The following is a 19423-nucleotide window of genomic DNA, read 5'->3' on the forward strand; positions in this document are numbered from 1 at the left end:
GCCATCATCGCGTGGCTTTCGCTCGTATCGCAATGAATCATTGCGTGAATGGACAGAAAATTGCCATTCTGCCAGTCATATTGGAATACATTATAGGAAATGTTTTAGCATATTATTACACATTCGGATCTATGCAAGGGTTATTTTTCGTTTTGTTGATAGAGGTTGTTATATAGTTGTGAACCATGACCTTTACATTACTTTCAAGCTTCAAGATCCATTTAGTGATCGAGTGAAAGTGATCGTAATATATTGTTTTTGGATGATATGAAACAAAATAAACATATAATGATAGGGCAGATATTAAATGAATACACTGTTCTGTATTCCCACAGTTTTAAATCATTCCTTTCTGTTATCTAAAAGTCTTTGGAGCAAAATTATGGATTATAATTATAATATGTATCGTATTCACGTGCAAACATGTGAGGAACGAATCATTCCTCGAGTGTGTTCTTATTATTAAAATTATTTATTTTATTGAATTCAACGGGCACAATGGCCCAATTGAAGATTTGCAAAAACTGTTTATAATAACTGTGACGTTTACAAGCTTTACAAGTTAAATAATGACGTTCCACTACAGCAGGAATTATTATAAAAGTGATAGTAATAGTGAAGCGCGGCAATAAATATAAACATAAACATAAATCTTTGTGATGTAAACAAATTATCAAACAAAGACCTAAATTCGCGAAATTTCTAATAATAGAAATATCAAGAGCACCCTTCCATGTGCAGCTTGACTACAATAGTTATGTATTGTTATATTCAATTTATTCATCGATTAAAATAATAAATTTCTGACGATTTAATTACGAAGAAATTCTTTATTATGACAGTAATCCTCACTATTCATACAAAATAAGCTTCAAAATTCAGTTCCATTCCAACTTTAAACAGTTTTTTTTTAATTCATTGAGCAACATTTGTACATTTTCATTTCCATTCCATTGTAATGTGTTAACCAGTCGGCATTCGTGAGTCGGAACAAAGTCAGCGCAGATCGGACTGTTGCACTTTTCTGGTGGTTTACTGACTCAAACGGCGGTAGAAAAATGTTTAATTCCATGTATCAACATTACTAACCAATGTACATACAAGAGTATTAAATAATTTTCCATTATTATGTCTATTTTATGCATAAGAAACGAATACACAAAACATTACTACTGGAAATGTATAAAAGTTTCACTTTTAGTTTCATTAAAAACTTACGACTAAGTAAGTTCGTAGCGCGTCGGTTTATCCGAATGAAAGTGCTTCTAACTGTGACGCAAATAAAAATCGCTCTCCAGCAAATGCAAATGAGTCTCCGGAGAGTCTCATACGTCACGATACCGTAGGGCCACCAATACCGGTTTCCCTTCCAAACCGATATGGGCGTATGATCGGCCCCAAAACATTGTATAAAAGGAAACACTTGTCATGCGAGGAGCATCATTCAGTAAAACGAAACGCACCTAGAAGCAACAGTTCTAAGGAACGCTTAAGCCCTCTCAGCTAAACAAAAATGATTAAGGTCAGTTTGATTGAGATTCGTCAGAAGACGAATACAACGAGTATGAAATTGTAAATTATTTATTTCGTTTTACAGCTTGTGTGCCTGTTTGCCCTCGTCGCTGTTGTGGCTTCGATGCCCAATGGACCCTTCGCACCACCACCAATGCAGGCTCCGATGGGACAGATCGTGAAGCGTGAAGCCATCGCACCGGAAGCAGTGGCAGAAGATGCACCCGTGCAGGAAAGTGCAGTGGAGGCTCAGGACGATATGGACAAGGCGGAAACGTTTGGCTTCGGATACCACAAGGTCATTCACGTGGGTGTGCCATACTACCCGCCCTATTACCATTATCCGCGCTACTACCACGGCTATCACGGTTACCATGGATACGGACACTACTGGTAAAGGTAGTGTAGGATTGATCAGCGAAATCGAAGATCGAGTTGTACATAAAAAACAGGAAATAAAATCGAAAACAATTTGTACATAATGTAAACATAAAATTTTTGAACTATAAAGTATTGAACTATCCGAAATCGAAACTTTAATTGTTTCAATACACGAAGTGGCCCATGCCAGAATATTAGGTGCAATTTTATTAAAAAAAAAAACTATAACATTAAAACATTGATAGACAATACAAATATAAATAATAATATCAAATGTGGACAAAGTCAAAATACGAATTATATTATACGAATTATACGAAACGAATTATATACATATAATGTATTATTCATAAGACTCATTTTATCACATATCAAAGGCCACTATATAAAATGAATATCTCATGTAATATATGATTACGCCTGTATGTATAGAGCGCAATTTAGAGTGTTTAACGACTCCCTGATGAATTATTCTATATTTTTGGACAAAAAATTTAATTTTACTTTTAATGTAACAAATGTGTTAATGTAACAAAATTCAAAATCATCAAAACTTTGTGATCACTACCGTTTTGATGAAGATCAAATTTGATTCCTTTTCATACTTCTAGGACAAGCAAAGGGAAGGCCATCAGTTTAACTTCGCATTATTTTGGTATTCTCTAAAAAAGTTTAGTTTTTGAGTTTTTGATGCTTCCGTTAAGAAACTTTGAGGTTTTGAGGAACCACATTCTTTTTTTTTAACCAATTGAAAGAATCAATGTGATTGATTGATTTCTCAGTTTCCAAACTGCTCTCTATTTCTTATGCATTTTCTTGGCTTTTTTCTAGTACAGCGCCTACCACAACTATATGGACAGTCGTTTTTCGAAATTTGTGGAAAATCAATAAGAGATAGATAAAAACAGTGAATGTATGAGTTGTGCAGAATACTATTTTACATCTTCGTATATTTTTTTCAAAATTTTTTAACACGACTTATAACGAAAAAAACAAATGTATGGTCGTACCATGACTATAAAGAACCTTCGAAAAACAGGTTTTATGTGCTAACTAACGCATTTAAAAATCGTTCAAAAATATAAATAACATATTCTTGAAAGGTTTTAAAGAAATATAGTTTTGGGCGATTTTTAAAAGGTGTTTTTATAACTTATTTTAAGGTTTTATAAGAGTAATTTTAAAAATATATTTTCTAAATATCAAAACAATTAAGTAAAAATTGTTTTTTTCGCCTGTAATTATTGTTTTGAAAATGCAAACCAAAGTATGTAATTTTTTTTCAAAAATTATTTTGAAACTGCCATGAGAACCTTTTTAATTTTGTGAACAACGGTTCTAAACTGATCCGATCAAACAAAAGTGACACAAAAAGCTCAACAATGATTTTTTAGCAGAATCTAAATATTTGCTGCTAATACATACATAGTTGAGGAATATAATTCTAGTCTGATATGTTTTCCTCCCACCACCCACTTCACCATCGATGTTCACTTATTTACAGGCGAACAATTTTACAGGCACAATAATTACAGGCGAACAATTTTTTTACTGGATTGTTTTGATATTTAGAAAAATATATTTTTATAATTTTTATTATAAAACTTAGAAAACCTTACAATAAGTTATAAAAACACTTTTTAATTTAACACTTTTAATTTTTTTCGTTATAAGTCGTGTAAAAACGTGTACCAACGTGTAAAAAATATACAAAGATGTAAAATAGTATTTTGCACAACTCATACATTCACTGTTTTTATCTATCTCATATGGGTTTTCCACAAATTGCAAAAAAAAAACAAATTTTGTGGACTGTCATGTGGATACACTTCACATTATCGAAATATAGAATGTATATTAATGCCTCATGTGGAATAAAAATTGTGTAATAGAAATCTAAAAGAGCGCAATAGAAGGGTCGTTCTACACGCTAAAATACGGTACGTATGGAATTGAATTCCATATGGACCGCCCGTACGTAGCTGTCTATTAATTATCCATTTGCGTCGTCACGAAAACCACTAAAAGGGCTGATAATCATATCATATCATATCATATGTGACCCATTTCGACAAGAAAAAAAAACAAATATTACTCATTAAACAAGATTTGTAAATGAGTTTTGATAAGCTTCCATTGTTTATTTCATGTTAGTGATAGGGAGTAAATTAAAAATCATTAATTTAAAACATTTAACATACATTTGCACAAATTCATTAAACTCATATCATTTACAATATTTATGAATTTCCTCAATTGTTCAAACACAGCTTAGATGATCAAATCTAACTGAAATATTTGTACAGACGGTGATCACCGTTTTGTTTGATTTTTTGTACTAGAATTAGGAAATTACTAAGCACCTATAGATATATCAAACTCAGGTGCTAAGATTAAAAAGAATCAGTAATAGGCAATACCGAGCTCATTGATTGAAGATCACTAGTGAAAAGAATCAGTGCGCTATGCGATCACTAGCGAAAGGATGGTTGAGTATGGGATGGAGAGAAATTGTTATTATATATTAGATGGAATAATACAAATTATAAAGAAATATAAATCCTTGGTGTATACTTTTAACATGAAACGTTTTGAACATGCAATCAATTAAAATAGTAGATATTAAAAAAAAACAAATTTCACCACTTGAAAATACAATTTCAAAATAATTTTTACTGTCGTAGATAATTAACACGTCGAAATAACGGATTACGGCCGGGCCGTAATAATTAAGCAAAAAAATAAATAAATAAATAAATAAATAAGATAATTAACACGCTGCTACAAATTAAATGTGATCTACAAAGAATAGTACTACGATTATCAATAGTATCGGGTTTTTCTTTGTTTCCTGTGACGCACATTTCAATATAGATCCCTCCATTCCCGCTAGGAGATAAACATATTCCAATTTACTCATCCCAATCCGAAAGACGTTCGACGACGTTACTGTGACGTCAGTTGTAACGCATCGTCTTTGAATTGATGTTGTCGTTGGAATTTTCTTTCATCAACACATTCCAACCGAGGTCGCATCGAACCTAGACGAACGGTGGAGATATAAAAGCAAGCTGCTGAACATAAGATATCATCAGTTTCTGGAACACACAGCAAGACGCACGTTCTCGAAAAGAATTCGCGAATCAATAAAACCTAAAACACAGCTTCAGTATGTTCAAGGTATACAGAAGAACTTCAACTTCAGCTTCTACAAGGTGATAACACTGTGATTTCCCTCTCCTTAAGGTACTGTGTTTACTCGCTGTCGTTGCGGTGGTCTCCGCCGGAATTAGCCAACCGAGGCCATCGGCCGTCCATCAGCCGAGAATTGTGAAGCGGGAGGCCGAAACCGGGCCAGCAGAGCCGAAGGAAGCAGTGGAAGCGGTCGAGGGCCAGGACGATATGGATAAGGCGGAGACGTTCGGGTTCGGATACCACAAGGTGATCCATGTTTACCCTGGCTATCATCACGGATTCTATCCCAGCTATGGCTACGGATATGGTTACCCAGGCTATCATCACAATTACTATCACGGATATTACTACTAGAAGTCAGATCGTAATAAAGTATTTCAAATAAGTTTAAAAAAAAAACACAGCAATGCAATTTAATGTAAACTGTTTGTATGAAAGAAAAGCGTAGACTAAAAAAACTTACTAGCTTACTTACTACTCGGAACTATTACAGGTACCAAACACACACAAAAAAATTGAGAAGCAAGCAAGCTCATAAACAATTATTCAGTTTGGTTTGAAAAATCGCCTTGCAAGAAATAAAGTACAGTAGAACGTCGATTATTCGGGCAGCTCGGGACCGGATGGTTACCGGTTCGCGGATAATGATCCATAAAATGACAAATTTATATAAAATTATAAAATTCACTGGTTATACTAGCAACTCACTTTGAATCAATTGTTTAATCATGAGTAGAATATTATTTTAATTAATGCTGACTTTCATGCTGTTTTATTATTAGCTAAATTGTCTAGATAAATTGAGAGTTTACTAGTTTAGTTAGGATTAGTATTTCATAAATGATTTTATTTATTTGTTAGTTATTTTAAGTCTGCGTAATTTAGCCTTGATGGCGGGGATAGAATTTAATAAATGAAATAAATGAAATAAATAAATAAAATAACTACAGGATTAACAATACCCGGGGGCGGTCCCGTGGTACCGTGGTCAACTCGCACGACTCTGCTGCGATTGAACTGCTGTTAAACTAATGCGCCACCACCCGCCGTCTAATCCGCTCCGCATAATCGACGTTCTACTGTAGCTTTAATTTTCGTTGTTTAGTTAATAGATAAGTAATTTGACGTCTCGTGGTTGACTGTACGTGTACGACTTAACAACATGCCCGTAATGAGTTCAAGCTCCGAATGGACCGTGCACACATATGCAGGACTGACTATCCTGCTATGGGCTATCAATATGTCACTGAAAGCAGTGGCAGATTTAACGGTACGCGGACTGAGCGGCCGCGGGGGGCCCCGGCAATTGAGGAGCCCCGTGGATGGTAGTTCCAGCACATACATCAGTGTGTACAGTAGTCTCATCGAGAACTTCTGTGCCCAATAGGGGCCTCATGGACGAAGAGAGTCATACTTGGTGTTTGGTACTTGGTGTCTAAAACTGATCTAGATAATTTTTTTTTTATTATATCGTTTCGTAGACTTGAAAAACGATCAAGTATAGTTATTCGTTATTACGCAGTGTGTTAGATCGTCATCAGGAAGTTTGTGATCTAGGTGTTACACTGTACTCTAGTTTAACTTTCCATTTACACGTTGACAACACTGCTAACAAGGCATACAAGATGCTAGTTTTTATCTTTCGACAATTCCAATAATGTAGTTATGTCTTAAATCTTATGTCGTTGTTTACTTGTCTTGTGTGCTGCTGGATGATGTACTGCTCAGTACTTTGGTTCACAATAGAGGCAATACAACGAAAGTTTACAAGACTTGCTTTATAATGCGACCAATTCAGAGGACTTACAGCCATGTCAAGTTATCGCTTGCGTTGCCTTCTGCTTCGCCTATAGCCGCTCGAACACCGTTTTAAGGTGAACCAATGTGTGTTTGTTGCTAAAATATTCGTCTAAAAAAATGAATTAGACGTTGTTTCTTCGGAAAGAGCAACATCTACGAGCCTGCGAGACCTCTTCGCTCTCATAACTTGCTTGTTGGTGACAGCAGTCATACCTTAAATGAGCCGTTACTAGCTATGACAAGGCAATTCAATACATGGTCTTATCACTTTGATTTTAATTTAACGACCAACACATTTAAAGAGAATATTTTATTAATTTCCAATTTTGGCGACACCGGATTAAGACAGATGTAAGGGGAATAAGTTAGGGATTAGGTGTTGAATACCTAAATAAATAAATAAATTAAATTATTAATTGATAAATAAATAATTAAACTTTACGGGTAGTCGAGGGATCAAACAGCCCCCCCCCTCGCCAGCAAACAATTACTGTGAGTTTGAAACAAAGCCAAATACAATAACCCCCCCCCCCCCCCCTCACTCGACACCAACAGGGGGCCTCAACTTCTTTTACCGCTTAGGGCCCCCGATACCCTAAATCCGCCACAGACTAAAAGCCAAGACCACTAGTCGTACGGGCAGGCCATGACCGACCACGTTTGCTGTGTCCAAGAAGAATAAGAAGAAGAAGAAGAATTTAATTTACAAAATACTCTAATTGTTGACAAAAATCAACAGCAGATTTGTTTCAATCCGAATATACGGTTAAAACAATTTGATTTTCTAATACATCGCCTGTCCAGCGGATATAATTATTATTCATTTCGTTACGTTTGGGTATTTTCGTGTAATTGGAGATCATCCGCACGATCAGATGTGACGTTACAGCCACAATACACCACCTTGGTGGCGTTCTCTTCAAGGTATTCCAGAAAACATTCATTGATATTGCCACTACCAGAAATATCTAATAAAACAAGTAAAGATAAGAATGGCTTCGCTCATTCAACTCTTTACCAGATCGGACTTTTTTCGTTGTATCTGTGCTGTCTGTCATTTATAACGTTCTTCCAAACCTCGACTATGGACTTGAAGCCCAGTTCACAGCCTTTTCCAGTTTTGGTCCGGTGTTACTCTTTTTATTTTCAAATCTTGATGTAGAAGTGTAAATGTAAGAATAGCGTAACCCAACAGCTTGAACTGTTCTACGATTCAGTAAATCCAACGAAATGCCATCCTGACACTGCATATATTGTAGATGTAGCGTATATATGCTATGTTTACATTAGCCGTATGTAAACACAATACATAACTCGGTCTGTCTTTCTTTCTCTCTCTCTCGCTCTGTGTTTGTCTCTCTCACTCTCTCTCTCTTTCTCAACCCATCTTTTCTCCCTATCGGAAGTAAATACAGGAAAAGTGAACGATGGGAATTTCTCTTATTTAAATGGACTTTCGTTTTATATAAAAGCAAACAGATCCTGTGACGTCAAACTGAATCGGCACGGGACTTTCTGCAATTGCTTTGCGAATTCGGGTGGAACAGTATAAAAGAAAGGTTGATCGTCCGGAACAGCATCAGTCGACAAGCTCCAACAGCAAGTGCATTTTGCAAGAAGCTCTACATCTTAAGCACCGTTGCAGTTCTTTAAAAGACTTCAAAATATCCCAAAACATGTTCAAGGTGTGTAAACATTCTTTTAAATATGGATGCAATTTGATAACTATAACAATTTAAATATTTCTACCAACAGCTCCTGTGTCTGTTTGTTATTGTGGCAGCCGTTTCTGCGATGCCTCGTGCACCGGAATGGCACCCAGCACCCGGACCAGCTCCTATGGGAAGGCTCGTGAAGCGCGATGTACAGCAGCCTTTCCCCAAGCAGATGCCCAACAATGAAGAAAACGCCAAGGAAGAAGGAGTGGCCGTAGCTGGTGAAGACGATATGGACAAGGCGGAGACGTTCGGGTTCGGATATCATCATTACTACGCTTATCCGCGATACTATTATCCAAGCTATCACTACGGATACTATCCCCGCTACCATTATGGCTACTACTGGTAGAACGGACGATATTTATATTTATTTATAATAAAAGCTTAAATCAACAAAATCAAATCTGCTTTTAGTGTGAAACCCTTTAGAAAGAAGCAATGTAAACGTTAAAGTTCCTTGAATATTTGATTAACGCAATTTGTATGAACATTCAAACGAAAGACATCAACGTCTGACAAACAAAGAGATCCCGAAATGAACATTCGGGGGTAAACATGTGAAACATTTTTCGCACGTGATTGGGATTCCACCAGCATTTCAATTTGTTTTTAAAATAATTTTCATACGATTGACGCAATTTCGCAGCCACTGGAAAAATGGCGCGAAGCTACTAAAAAGCTTCATGCGCAGATGGAACGATTAATCGAATACCGGTTTTGTGTTTCAAATTCGTCTACCCTTTTCGTGACGTCATAATCCGGAACGAAGCTGGAGTAAATTCCGACCAAAAGGGAGCAATAGAAAAGCGCTCGGCTGAGATGTGGAAAGCATCAGTCAGTCGAACGAAAAGCATCTTGAAGCAAGCTCTAGGGAACATTCAAAGAGCTCAATACAAATAAACATGATCAAGGTATGTTTTTGGATAAGGTCAAGCAGTTTTTAAGCCAATAACGATGGAATTAATTTGTTTCGTCCTACAGCTTGTGTGCCTATTTGCCCTCGTCGCTGTTGTAGCTTCGATGCCCAATGGACCCTTCGCACCACCACCAATGCAGGCTCCGATGAGACAGATCGTGAAGCGTGAAGCCGTCGCACCGGAAGCAGTGGCAGAAGATGCACCCGTGCAGGAAAGTGCAGTGGAGGCTCAGGACGATATGGACAAGGCGGAAACGTTTGGCTTCGGATACCACAAGGTCATTCACGTGGGTGTGCCATACTACCCGCCCTACTACCATTACCCGCGCTACTACCACGGCTCTCACGGTTACCATGGATACGGACATTACTGGTAAAGGTAGTGTGGTGAATTGAATTGTAAATAAAGAGCTAAGATGATTTAAAATTCGAAAATATTCACGTTTTTAAGCCATGTATATCATCATAAACATAGATCATAAACGGCTCGATAAAAAAAAATCGAAACATAATTGGTTGACGTCCGTCGTGTTTGGTTGCTTCCATCACTGGCTCCCCGCTATTAACGCGTTTGATCTGTTTCAAACAGAGTTTCGCGGATTAGTTGATCTGTCTAGCATCCTATAAGGCTGCCGAAGGTACTGAACCATAGCTTAATATAAACAGTTGCCACTAACGAGCTTGGTGTCTGACTATCCAGACAGATCAAATACAACTGTTAGAATAAAAGAAGGAATATTGTAACTACAAAGACACGTGTAATTAACATCTAGATCCAAACAGTTTACCATAATTGTCATATTTCGTTCTTCGTTTATACAGAGGTCACTCTGTCTGAAGGTAACTTTCGCTTCGAAAACTATACTTGAAGAGTAGTGATGAGCAAAATTCGGATTGATGCGAATCCGACTGCTTTCGGATTTGAATTAGGATCAACTCCGGAGTTAGTGAGGGGAGGGCTGTTTGAGGTGAAATAATGTTCAGCCTTTTTTAAGTAGTTGGGAAAATTGCACTATCCTTAGCCAATTATTTAAAAAAAACTCATAACTACACTTCCTAATTTACATTCCTTTATCTGCACTATACAGTGCCACTATACTTTGTATATCCACTTATATATCTAGCTTAAGTTTCCTGTGAGCTTTCCGATTTGTCTCTTAGATACTCACGATTTATTGATAGCTTCAAGAAATAATTTGGATTCAATAAATTTATTTGAACTAATTAACAAGTTATTGAACGTTTATCTAAATTATTTGAATTGTGGGAACGGATAAAACATTTGCGGTAATCTGTTGTTAAATCGTTGAAAGAATCCAAACGCATTAGGGAAGCAAACCATTAATCAGGAGATTTATCAAAACAAAAATTTGGAAACAACCAGAAAACTATGGACAACCCAGTATACGGATTTTTGTCGGTATGCACATAGACGATCGAATTTTTGATTATATGTGTGGCTATGAATACAGTAATGTTAGTTAGGAAAATACTTAGTTTGTAGTGTAAGTATTTTGCCCTACGAATAAAGCACAGTAGTGAAACGGATTCAATAGGAGCCATTTGGATTCGATCGGAATAATCCGGATTCAATCGAAGCCAATTGAATCTGTATTCGTTCGGTGTAGCCGGATTGGAAGTCATATTTATTTCGGAGTCGGATCAGGATTAAACATGTCGGAGTCGGAGTAGATTCACGAATCCAATCCGTAGTTCCCATCACCATCGGAGAGTATAATAAGGTTTTTTTTTGTTGTACTTTACAACATGGGTTCAAGCCCCGAATAGACCGTGCCCCCATACGTAGGACTGACTTTCCTGCTACGGATAATCAATAGGACACAGAAAGCCAAGCTCACTTCATTAGTAGGTACTTGGCAGGCCTTGACCGACAGCGGTTGTTGTGCCAAAGAAGAAGAAGTACAACAATAACTGTTTTCGTTCAAACAAATCTCGTTTAAATTACATGCATGAGCTCAAAGCATTGGCTGGGATTGCCGAATGGTCTAATAGCGTGTTCTAATTGGTGCCCTTGCTCTAATAGCTCTAATAGGTGCCGGCGTTTCTAAAAGCCTATCATGTTTTTTTTCCATCCCATCGCATATAGTTTAGACTAAGCAGTAGCGTGATAACAACATATTTCGTGGGACTTAAAAAATGAGGTAGGATAGCAACGTGTTGGAAGTCGAATTTAGTGAATTAGATTTAAATTAGTTTAGTTCAGAAATATGAATCGTATTTACATTTATTCAAATTGCATGAATTAAAGCAATTGCACAAGGTAACTGGAACTTGACAATTAAGTCTTAGGATTAGGAATGAACTATTAGAAAGGAGCTATGTTTAATGAAACGATAAATGAGTATATTGATTGGCACAAAGGACACTACGGGTTTTATCAATATTCTTCGGCTTAGGCAATCTGTAAATTACAGCCTGTATTTTAGTGATGAATTATCACACAAGTCATAGTTAAATATATTAAAAAGTGACAAAAACAGTAATAAATATTATTTTATTGTATTGTATTTTTTATTATTGTATAACTCATCTATCCTTGATCGAATTCGGGAAAATTATGAGCGTATTAACCAGCTTTTCTGACTGTGCTATGGGAATTTCATACTTAAGCCTACGCAAAACTGAATTAAGAATCAGATTGTTTGAAGGTATTCCCCAAAAGCAGAACAAATGATTCATAGACCTATGCCATTGACATTGACGCAAACTTTCGTCAATTTTCCTCAGCTACCTTGTACTCTTATGTGACCATTTCGAGCTTAAGTATAAACAATGCACAACAACAACCAAATCGAATATTCTCGAGCGCCAATTTCATTAGCGATACAAGCTAATGTATTATGAAATACGAATAAATAACACATTACATGAAGATTGGCAGTAGCCAAGCTATACAGCACATCTCAAAAATCTGCTATGCGAAGTATATAGTATGAAACTGTACATATTGCGTGGGGAATTTTTCGCATTTAAATGGACTTTCGCTTTATATAGAAGCAAACAGATCCTGTGACGTCAAACTGAATCGTCACGGGACTTTCTGCAATTGCTTTGCGAATTCGGGTGGAACAGTATAAAAGAAAGGTTGATCGTCCGGAACAGCATCAGTCGACAAGCTCCAACAGCAAGTGCATTTTGCAAGAAGCTCTACATCTTAAGCACCGTTGCAGTTCTTTAAAAGACTTCAAAATATCCCAAAACATGTTCAAGGTGTGTAAACATTCTTTTAAATATTGATGCAATTTGATAACTATAACAATTTAAATATTTCTACCAACAGCTCCTGTGTCTGTTTGTTATTGTGGCAGCCGTTTCTGCGATGCCTCGTGCACCGGAATGGCACCCAGCTCCTATGGGAAGGCTCGTGAAGCGCGATGTACAGCAACCGTTTCCCAAGCAGATGCCGAACAATGAAGAAAACGCCAAGGAAGAAGGAGTGGCCATTGCTGGTGAAGACGATATGGACAAGGCGGAGACGTTCGGGTTCGGATATCATCACTACTACGCTTACCCGCGATACTATTATCCAAGCTATCACTACGGATACTATCCCCGCTACCATTATGGCTACTACTGGTAGAACGGGCGATATTTATAATTATTTATAATAAAAGCTTAAATCAACAAAATCAAATCTGCTTTTAGTGTGAAACCCTTTAGAAAGAAGCAATGTAAACGTTAAAGTTCCTTGAATATTTGATTAACGCAATTTGTATGAACATTCAAACGAAAGACATCAACGTCTGACAAACAAAGAGATCCCGAAATGAACATTCGGGGGTAAACATGTGAAACATTTTTCGCACGTGATTGGGATTCCACCAGCATTTCAATTTGTTTTTAAAATAATTTTCATACGATTGACGCAATTTCGCAGCCACTGGAAAAATGGCGCGAAGCTACTAAAAAGCTTCATTCGCGGATGGAACGATTAATCGAATACCGGTTTTGTGTTTCAAAGTTGTGCGTCTACCCTTTCCGTGGCGTCATAATCCGGAACGAAGCTGGAGTAAATTCCGACCAAAAGGGAGCAATATAAAAGCGCTCGGCTGAGATGTGGAAAGCATCAGTCAGTCGAACGAAAAGCATCTTGAAGCAAGCTCTAGGGAACATTCAAAGATCTCAATACAAATAAACATGATCAAGGTATGTTTTTGGATAGGGTCAAGCAGTTTTTAAGCCAATAACGATGAATTAATTTGTTTCGTCCTACAGCTTGTGTGCCTATTTGCCCTCGTCGCTGTTGTAGCTTCGATGCCCAATGGACCCTTCGCACCACCACCAATGCAGGCTCCGATGGGACAGATCGAGAAGCGTGAAGCCATCGCACCGGAAGCAGTGGCAGAAGATGCACCCGTGCAGGAAAGTGCAGTGGAGGCTCAGGACGATATGGACAAGGCGGAAACGTTTGGCTTCGGATACCACAAGGTCATTCACGTGGGTGTGCCATACTACCCGCCCTATTACCATTATCCGCGCTACTACCACGGCTATCACGGTTACCATGGATACGGACATTACTGGTAAAGGTAGTGTGGTGAATTGAATTGTAAATAAAGAGCTAAGATGATTTAAAATTCGAAAATATTCACGTTTTTAAGCCATGTATATCATCATAAACATAGATCATAAACGGCTCGATAAAAAAAAAATCGAAACATAATTGGTTGACGTCCGTCGTGTTTGGTTGCTTCCATCACTGGCTCCCCGCTATTAACGCGTTTGATCTGTTTCAAACAGAGTTTTGCTTTTTCCGGCTAATTTATTGTTTGAGTGAGGTTGCTTGCAGTGCAGTGTCTACTGAAATAAGTGGAAAGAAGTTCCAGTATCATCGTTATTAGACCACCGGTTTCGCGGATTAGTTGATCTGTCTAGCATCCTATAAGGCTGCCGAAGGTACTGAACCATAGCTTAATATAAACAGTTGCCACTAACGAGCTTGGTGTCTGACTATCCAGACAGATCAAATACAACTGTTAGAATAAAAGAAGGAATATTGTAACTACAAAGACACGTGTAATTAACATCTAGATCCAAACAGTTTACCATAATTGTCATATTTCGTTCTTCGTTTATACAGAGGTCACTCTGTCTGAAGGTAACTTTCGCTTCGAAAACTATACTTGAAGAGTAGTGATGAGCAAAATTCGGATTGATGCGAATCCGACTGCTTTCGGATTTGAATTAGGATCAACTCCGGAGTTAGTGAGGGGAGGGCTGTTTGAGGTGAAATAATGTTCAGCCTTTTTTAAGTAGTTGGGAAAATTGCACTATCCTTAGCCAATTATTTAAAAAAAACTCATAACTACACTTCCTAATTTACATTCCTTTATCTGCACTATACAGTGCCACTATACTTTGTATATCCACTTATATATCTAGCTTAAGTTTCCTGTGAGCTTTCCGATTTGTCTCTTAGATACTCACGATTTATTGATAGCTTCAAGAAATAATTTGGATTCAATAAATTTATTTGAACTAATTAACAAGTTATTGAACGTTTATCTAAATTATTTGAATTGTGGGAACGGATAAAACATTTGCGGTAATCTGTTGTTAAATCGTTGAAAGAATCCAAACGCATTAGGGAAGCAAACCATTAATCAGGAGATTTATCAAAACAAAAATTTGGAAACAACCAGAAAACTATGGACAACCCAGTATACGGATTTTTGTCGGTATGCACATAGACGATCGAATTTTTGATTATATGTGTGGCTATGAATACAGTAATGTTAGTTAGGAAAATACTTAGTTTGTAGTGTAAGTATTTTGCCCTACGAATAAAGCACAGTAGTGAAACGGATTCAATAGGAGCCATTTGGATTCGATCGGAATAATCCGGATTCAATCGAAGCCAATTGAATCTGTATTCGTTCGGTGTAGCCGGATTGGAAGTCATATTTATTTCGGAGTCGGATCAGGATTAAACATGTCGGAGTCGGAGTAGATTCACGAATCCAATCCGTAGTTCCCATCACCATCGGAGAGTATAATAAGGTTTTTTTTTGTTGTACTTTACAACATGGGTTCAAGCCCCGAATAGACCGTGCCCCCATACGTAGGACTGACTTTCCTGCTACGGATAATCAATAGGACACAGAAAGCCAAGCTCACTTCATTAGTAGGTACTTGGCAGGCCTTGACCGACAGCGGTTGTTGTGCCAAAGAAGAAGAAGTACAACAATAACTGTTTTCGTTCAAACAAATCTCGTTTAAATTACATGCATGAGCTCAAAGCATTGGCTGGGATTGCCGAATGGTCTAATAGCGTGTTCTAATTGGTGCCCTTGCTCTAATAGCTCTAATAGGTGCCGGCGTTTCTAAAAGCCTATCATGTTTTTTTTCCATCCCATCGCATATAGTTTAGACTAAGCAGTAGCGTGATAACAACATATTTCGTGGGACTTAAAAAATGAGGTAGGATAGCAACGTGTTGGAAGTCGAATTTAGTGAATTAGATTTAAATTAGTTTAGTTCAGAAATATGAATCGTATTTACATTTATTCAAATTGCATGAATTAAAGCAATTGCACAAGGTAACTGGAACTTGACAATTAAGTCTTAGGATTAGGAATGAACTATTAGAAAGGAGCTATGTTTAATGAAACGATAAATGAGTATATTGATTGGCACAAAGGACACTACGGGTTTTATCAATATTCTTCGGCTTAGGCAATCTGTAAATTACAGCCTGTATTTTAGTGATGAATTATCACACAAGTCATAGTTAAATATATTAAAAAGTGACAAAAACAGTAATAAATATTATTTTATTGTATTGTATTTTTTATTATTGTATAACTCATCTACCCTTGATCGAATTCGGGAAAATTATGAGCGTATTAACCAGCTTTTCTGACTGTGCTATGGGAATTTCATACTTAAACCTACGCAAAACTGAATTAAGAATCAAATTGTTTGAAGGTATTCCCCAAAAGCAGAACAAATGATTCATAGACCTATGCCATTGACATTGACGCAAACTTTCGTCAATTTTCCTCAGCTACCTTGTACTCTTATGTGACCATTTCGAGCTTAAGTATAAACAATGCACAACAACAACCAAATCGAATATTCTCGAGCGCCAATTTCATTAGCGATACAAGCTAATGTATTATGAAATACGAATAAATAACACATTACATGAAGATTGGCAGTAGCCAAGCTATACAGCACATCTCAAAAATCTGCTATGCGAAGTATATAGTATGAAACTGTACATATTGCGTGGGGAATTTTTCGCACTTAAATGGACTTTCGCTTTATATAGAAGCAAACAGATCCTGTGACGTCAAACTGAATCGTCACGGGACTTTCTGCAATTGCTTTGCGAATTCGGGTGGAACAGTATAAATGAAAGGTTGATCGTCCGGAACAGCATCAGTCGAGAAGCTCCAACAGCAAGTGCATTTTGCAAGAAGCTCTACATCTTAAGCACCGTTGCAGTTCTTTAAAAGACTTCAAAATATCCCAAAACATGTTCAAGGTGTGTAAACATTCTTTTAAATATGGATGCAATTTGATAACTATAACAATTTAAATATTTCTACCAACAGCTCCTGTGTCTGTTTGTTGTTGTAGCAGCCGTTTCTGCGATGCCTCGTGCACCGGAATGGCACCCAGCACCCGGACCAGCTCCTATGGGAAGGCTCGTGAAGCGCGATGTACAGCAGCCTTTCCCCAAGCAGATGCCCAACAATGAAGAAAACGCCAAGGAAGAAGGAGTGGCCGTTGCTGGTGAAGACGATATGGACAAGGCGGAGACGTTCGGGTTCGGATATCATCATTACTACGCTTATCCGCGATACTATTATCCAAGCTATCACTACGGATACTATCCCCGCTACCATTATGGCTACTACTGGTAGAACGGACGATATTTATAATTATTTATAATAAAAGCTTAAATCAACAAAATCAAATCTGCTTTTAGTGTGAAACCCTTTAGAAAGAAGCAATGTAAACGTTAAAGTTCCTTGAATATTTGATTAACGCAATTTGTATGAACATTCAAACGAAAGACATCAACGTCTGACAAACAAAGAGATCCCGAAATGAACATTCGGGGGTAAACATGTGAAACATTTTTCGCACGTGATTGGGATTCCACCAGCATTTCAATTTGTTTTTAAAATAATTTTCATACGATTGACGCAATTTCGCAGCCACTGGAAAAATGGCGCGAAGCTACTAAAAAGCTTCATTCGCGGATGGAACGATTAATCGAATACCGGTTTTGTGTTTCAAAGTTGTGCGTCTACCCTTTCCGTGGCGTCATAATCCGGAACGAAGCTGGAGTAAATTCCGACCAAAAGGGAGCAATATAAAAGCGCTCGGCTGAGATGTGGAAAGCATCAGTCAGTCGAACGAAAAGCATCTTGAAGCAAGCTCTAGGGAACATTCAAAGATCTCAATACAAATAAACATGATCAAGGTATGTTTTTGGATAGGGTCAAGCAGTTTTTAAGCCAATAACGATGAATTAATTTGTTTCGTCCTACAGCTTGTGTGCCTATTTGCCCTCGTCGCTGTTGTAGCTTCGATGCCCAATGGACCCTTCGCACCACCACCAATGCAGGCTCCGATGGGACAGATCGAGAAGCGTGAAGCCATCGCACCGGAAGCAGTGGCAGAAGATGCACCCGTGCAGGAAAGTGCAGTGGAGGCTCAGGACGATATGGACAAGGCGGAAACGTTTGGCTTCGGATACCACAAGGTCATTCACGTGGGTGTGCCATACTACCCGCCCTATTACCATTATCCGCGCTACTACCACGGCTATCACGGTTACCATGGATACGGACACTACTGGTAAAGGTAGTGTAGGATTGATCTGCATTATGGATGGAAGGGTTGTAAATAACACAGGAAATAAAATTATATCTTAAACATGGAGTGAAACTCGCATGTTTTAGTGCAATTGTGTGCAGCATGGCAAATAAGTTGAGTTAAGAATGGTTCAAATTATGCAAATAACGAAAAAAAGGAATCAAATTATCAATCTCTAAGTGGACTCGAAGTTGACTACACGTAGGTTGAGCAGATAGAGGTAATGAATAAACGGGAAACGTAGTAAAAAACGGGCTTTTGTAAGAGAACCACAACTAAGCTATCGTTTTTCTTCACTTCCAAAACATTACAATTTTACTTCGACGCGGAATATGTTTTTCTATGCCGAACATGTTTTTAGCTTAATTAGAAACTTTGTACAGTAGATAGTCAATGCTCGAAATTTTCTCACAGGGCTATGTGTAACATTGAAATGTTGTTGTAATTGTTATATAATCAATGATTGATTTGCAACCACTAAAGATGAGCACATATAAAAATGTAACAAATGAAAAAATTCTCACATATGCGACAGGAGATAAACTAATGGTTAAAGAAGGGTCGTTTAGTCGTTTATCCGGCGCTACAACCGCTTTGCGGTCTTGGCCTGCCTCAGGAGTGTCCGAAACCGCTCACGGTCTCGCGCCTTCGTCTGCCAGTCCGTTGTCTCGGCCTTAATGGCGGACGCCTCCACGCCATCTTGCCACTTCAATTTGGGCCTACCACGTCTTTGTGGACGGCCTAAAAAGACTTTACGGGCTGGGTCGTCCGTTTCCATGCTTACAACATGGCCAGCCCACCGGAGCCTGGCGAGCTTAATACGCTGTACGACAGTGAGGTCGCCGTACATCTCGTATAGCTCGTCATTATAGCGGCTCCTTCATTGTCCTTCCACACATACGGGGCAATTATCCTTCTGAGCATCTTCCTCTCGAACGCGGCTAAGAAGTTTTCGTCAGATTTGGACAGTGTCCATGTCTCAGAGGCAAGGGAAAGGGGGACTAAAGAAGGGACTTAAAGAAGGGACTGTCTCGTTTAATACCGATCG

At 37.9% G+C, this 19423-nt stretch overlaps 6 protein-coding genes across 11 annotated transcripts; all 6 read left to right on the forward strand.

The window, feature by feature from the left end:
• Positions 1–1417: 1417 nt before the first annotated feature.
• LOC121594027 lies at positions 1418–18658 on the forward strand. Of its 3 annotated transcripts, none has more exons than XM_041916891.1 (3): positions 1418–1522; positions 1598–1885; positions 18338–18658. In XM_041916891.1, exons 1-3 carry the CDS (start codon positions 1514–1516, stop codon positions 18359–18361), a joined length of 321 nt encoding a protein of 106 aa, XP_041772825.1. In that variant the 5' UTR covers positions 1418–1513; the 3' UTR covers positions 18362–18658. The 3 variants fall into 3 exon arrangements, with proteins under 3 accessions (XP_041772825.1, XP_041772823.1, XP_041772822.1); XM_041916889.1 differs by having other exon boundaries at positions 1598–1911; positions 18364–18656; XM_041916888.1 differs by lacking the exon at positions 18338–18658 and having other exon boundaries at positions 1598–1994.
• Positions 4986–5455, forward strand: LOC121594032. The gene is made up of 2 exons (XM_041916900.1): positions 4986–5073; positions 5140–5455. The coding sequence occupies exons 1-2, from the start codon at positions 5065–5067 to the stop codon at positions 5440–5442; spliced, it is 312 nt and encodes a 103-aa protein (XP_041772834.1). The 5' UTR covers positions 4986–5064; the 3' UTR covers positions 5443–5455.
• On the forward strand, positions 8472–13164 carry LOC121594029. 4 transcript variants are annotated; one of them, XM_041916895.1, is made up of 3 exons: positions 8472–8573; positions 8644–8751; positions 12920–13164. In XM_041916895.1, exons 1-3 carry the CDS (start codon positions 8565–8567, stop codon positions 13121–13123), a joined length of 321 nt encoding a protein of 106 aa, XP_041772829.1. In that variant the 5' UTR covers positions 8472–8564; the 3' UTR covers positions 13124–13164. The 4 variants fall into 4 exon arrangements, with proteins under 4 accessions (XP_041772829.1, XP_041772827.1, XP_041772828.1 ...); XM_041916893.1 differs by having other exon boundaries at positions 8644–8735; positions 12904–13164; XM_041916894.1 differs by lacking the exon at positions 12920–13164 and having other exon boundaries at positions 8644–8996.
• Positions 9434–9964, forward strand: LOC121594031. Its single transcript, XM_041916898.1, has 2 exons — positions 9434–9517; positions 9588–9964. The coding sequence occupies exons 1-2, from the start codon at positions 9509–9511 to the stop codon at positions 9897–9899; spliced, it is 321 nt and encodes a 106-aa protein (XP_041772832.1). The 5' UTR covers positions 9434–9508; the 3' UTR covers positions 9900–9964.
• Positions 13581–14129, forward strand: LOC121594028. Its single transcript, XM_041916892.1, has 2 exons — positions 13581–13689; positions 13759–14129. Exons 1-2 carry the CDS (start codon positions 13681–13683, stop codon positions 14068–14070), a joined length of 321 nt encoding a protein of 106 aa, XP_041772826.1. The 5' UTR covers positions 13581–13680; the 3' UTR covers positions 14071–14129.
• On the forward strand, positions 16939–17453 carry LOC121594030. The gene is made up of 2 exons (XM_041916897.1): positions 16939–17032; positions 17103–17453. Exons 1-2 carry the CDS (start codon positions 17024–17026, stop codon positions 17412–17414), a joined length of 321 nt encoding a protein of 106 aa, XP_041772831.1. The 5' UTR covers positions 16939–17023; the 3' UTR covers positions 17415–17453.
• Positions 18659–19423: the final 765 nt, after the last annotated feature.

The sequence above is a fragment of the Anopheles merus genome, chromosome 2L (genome assembly GCF_017562075.2).
Source record: "Anopheles merus strain MAF chromosome 2L, AmerM5.1, whole genome shotgun sequence".
NCBI classification, from domain to species: domain Eukaryota; kingdom Metazoa; phylum Arthropoda; class Insecta; order Diptera; family Culicidae; genus Anopheles; species Anopheles merus.

Coding starts and splice junctions, on each gene's coding strand:
- LOC121594027 (XM_041916891.1), top strand. Junction 1,886..18,337: donor ACCACGGCTATCACGGTTAC/CATGGATACGGA, acceptor TATCACGGTTAC/CATGGATACGGACACTACTG.
- LOC121594029 (XM_041916895.1), top strand. Junction 8,752..12,919: donor GAAGGCTCGTGAAGCGCGAT/GTACAGCAGCCT, acceptor GTGAAGCGCGAT/GTACAGCAACCGTTTCCCAA.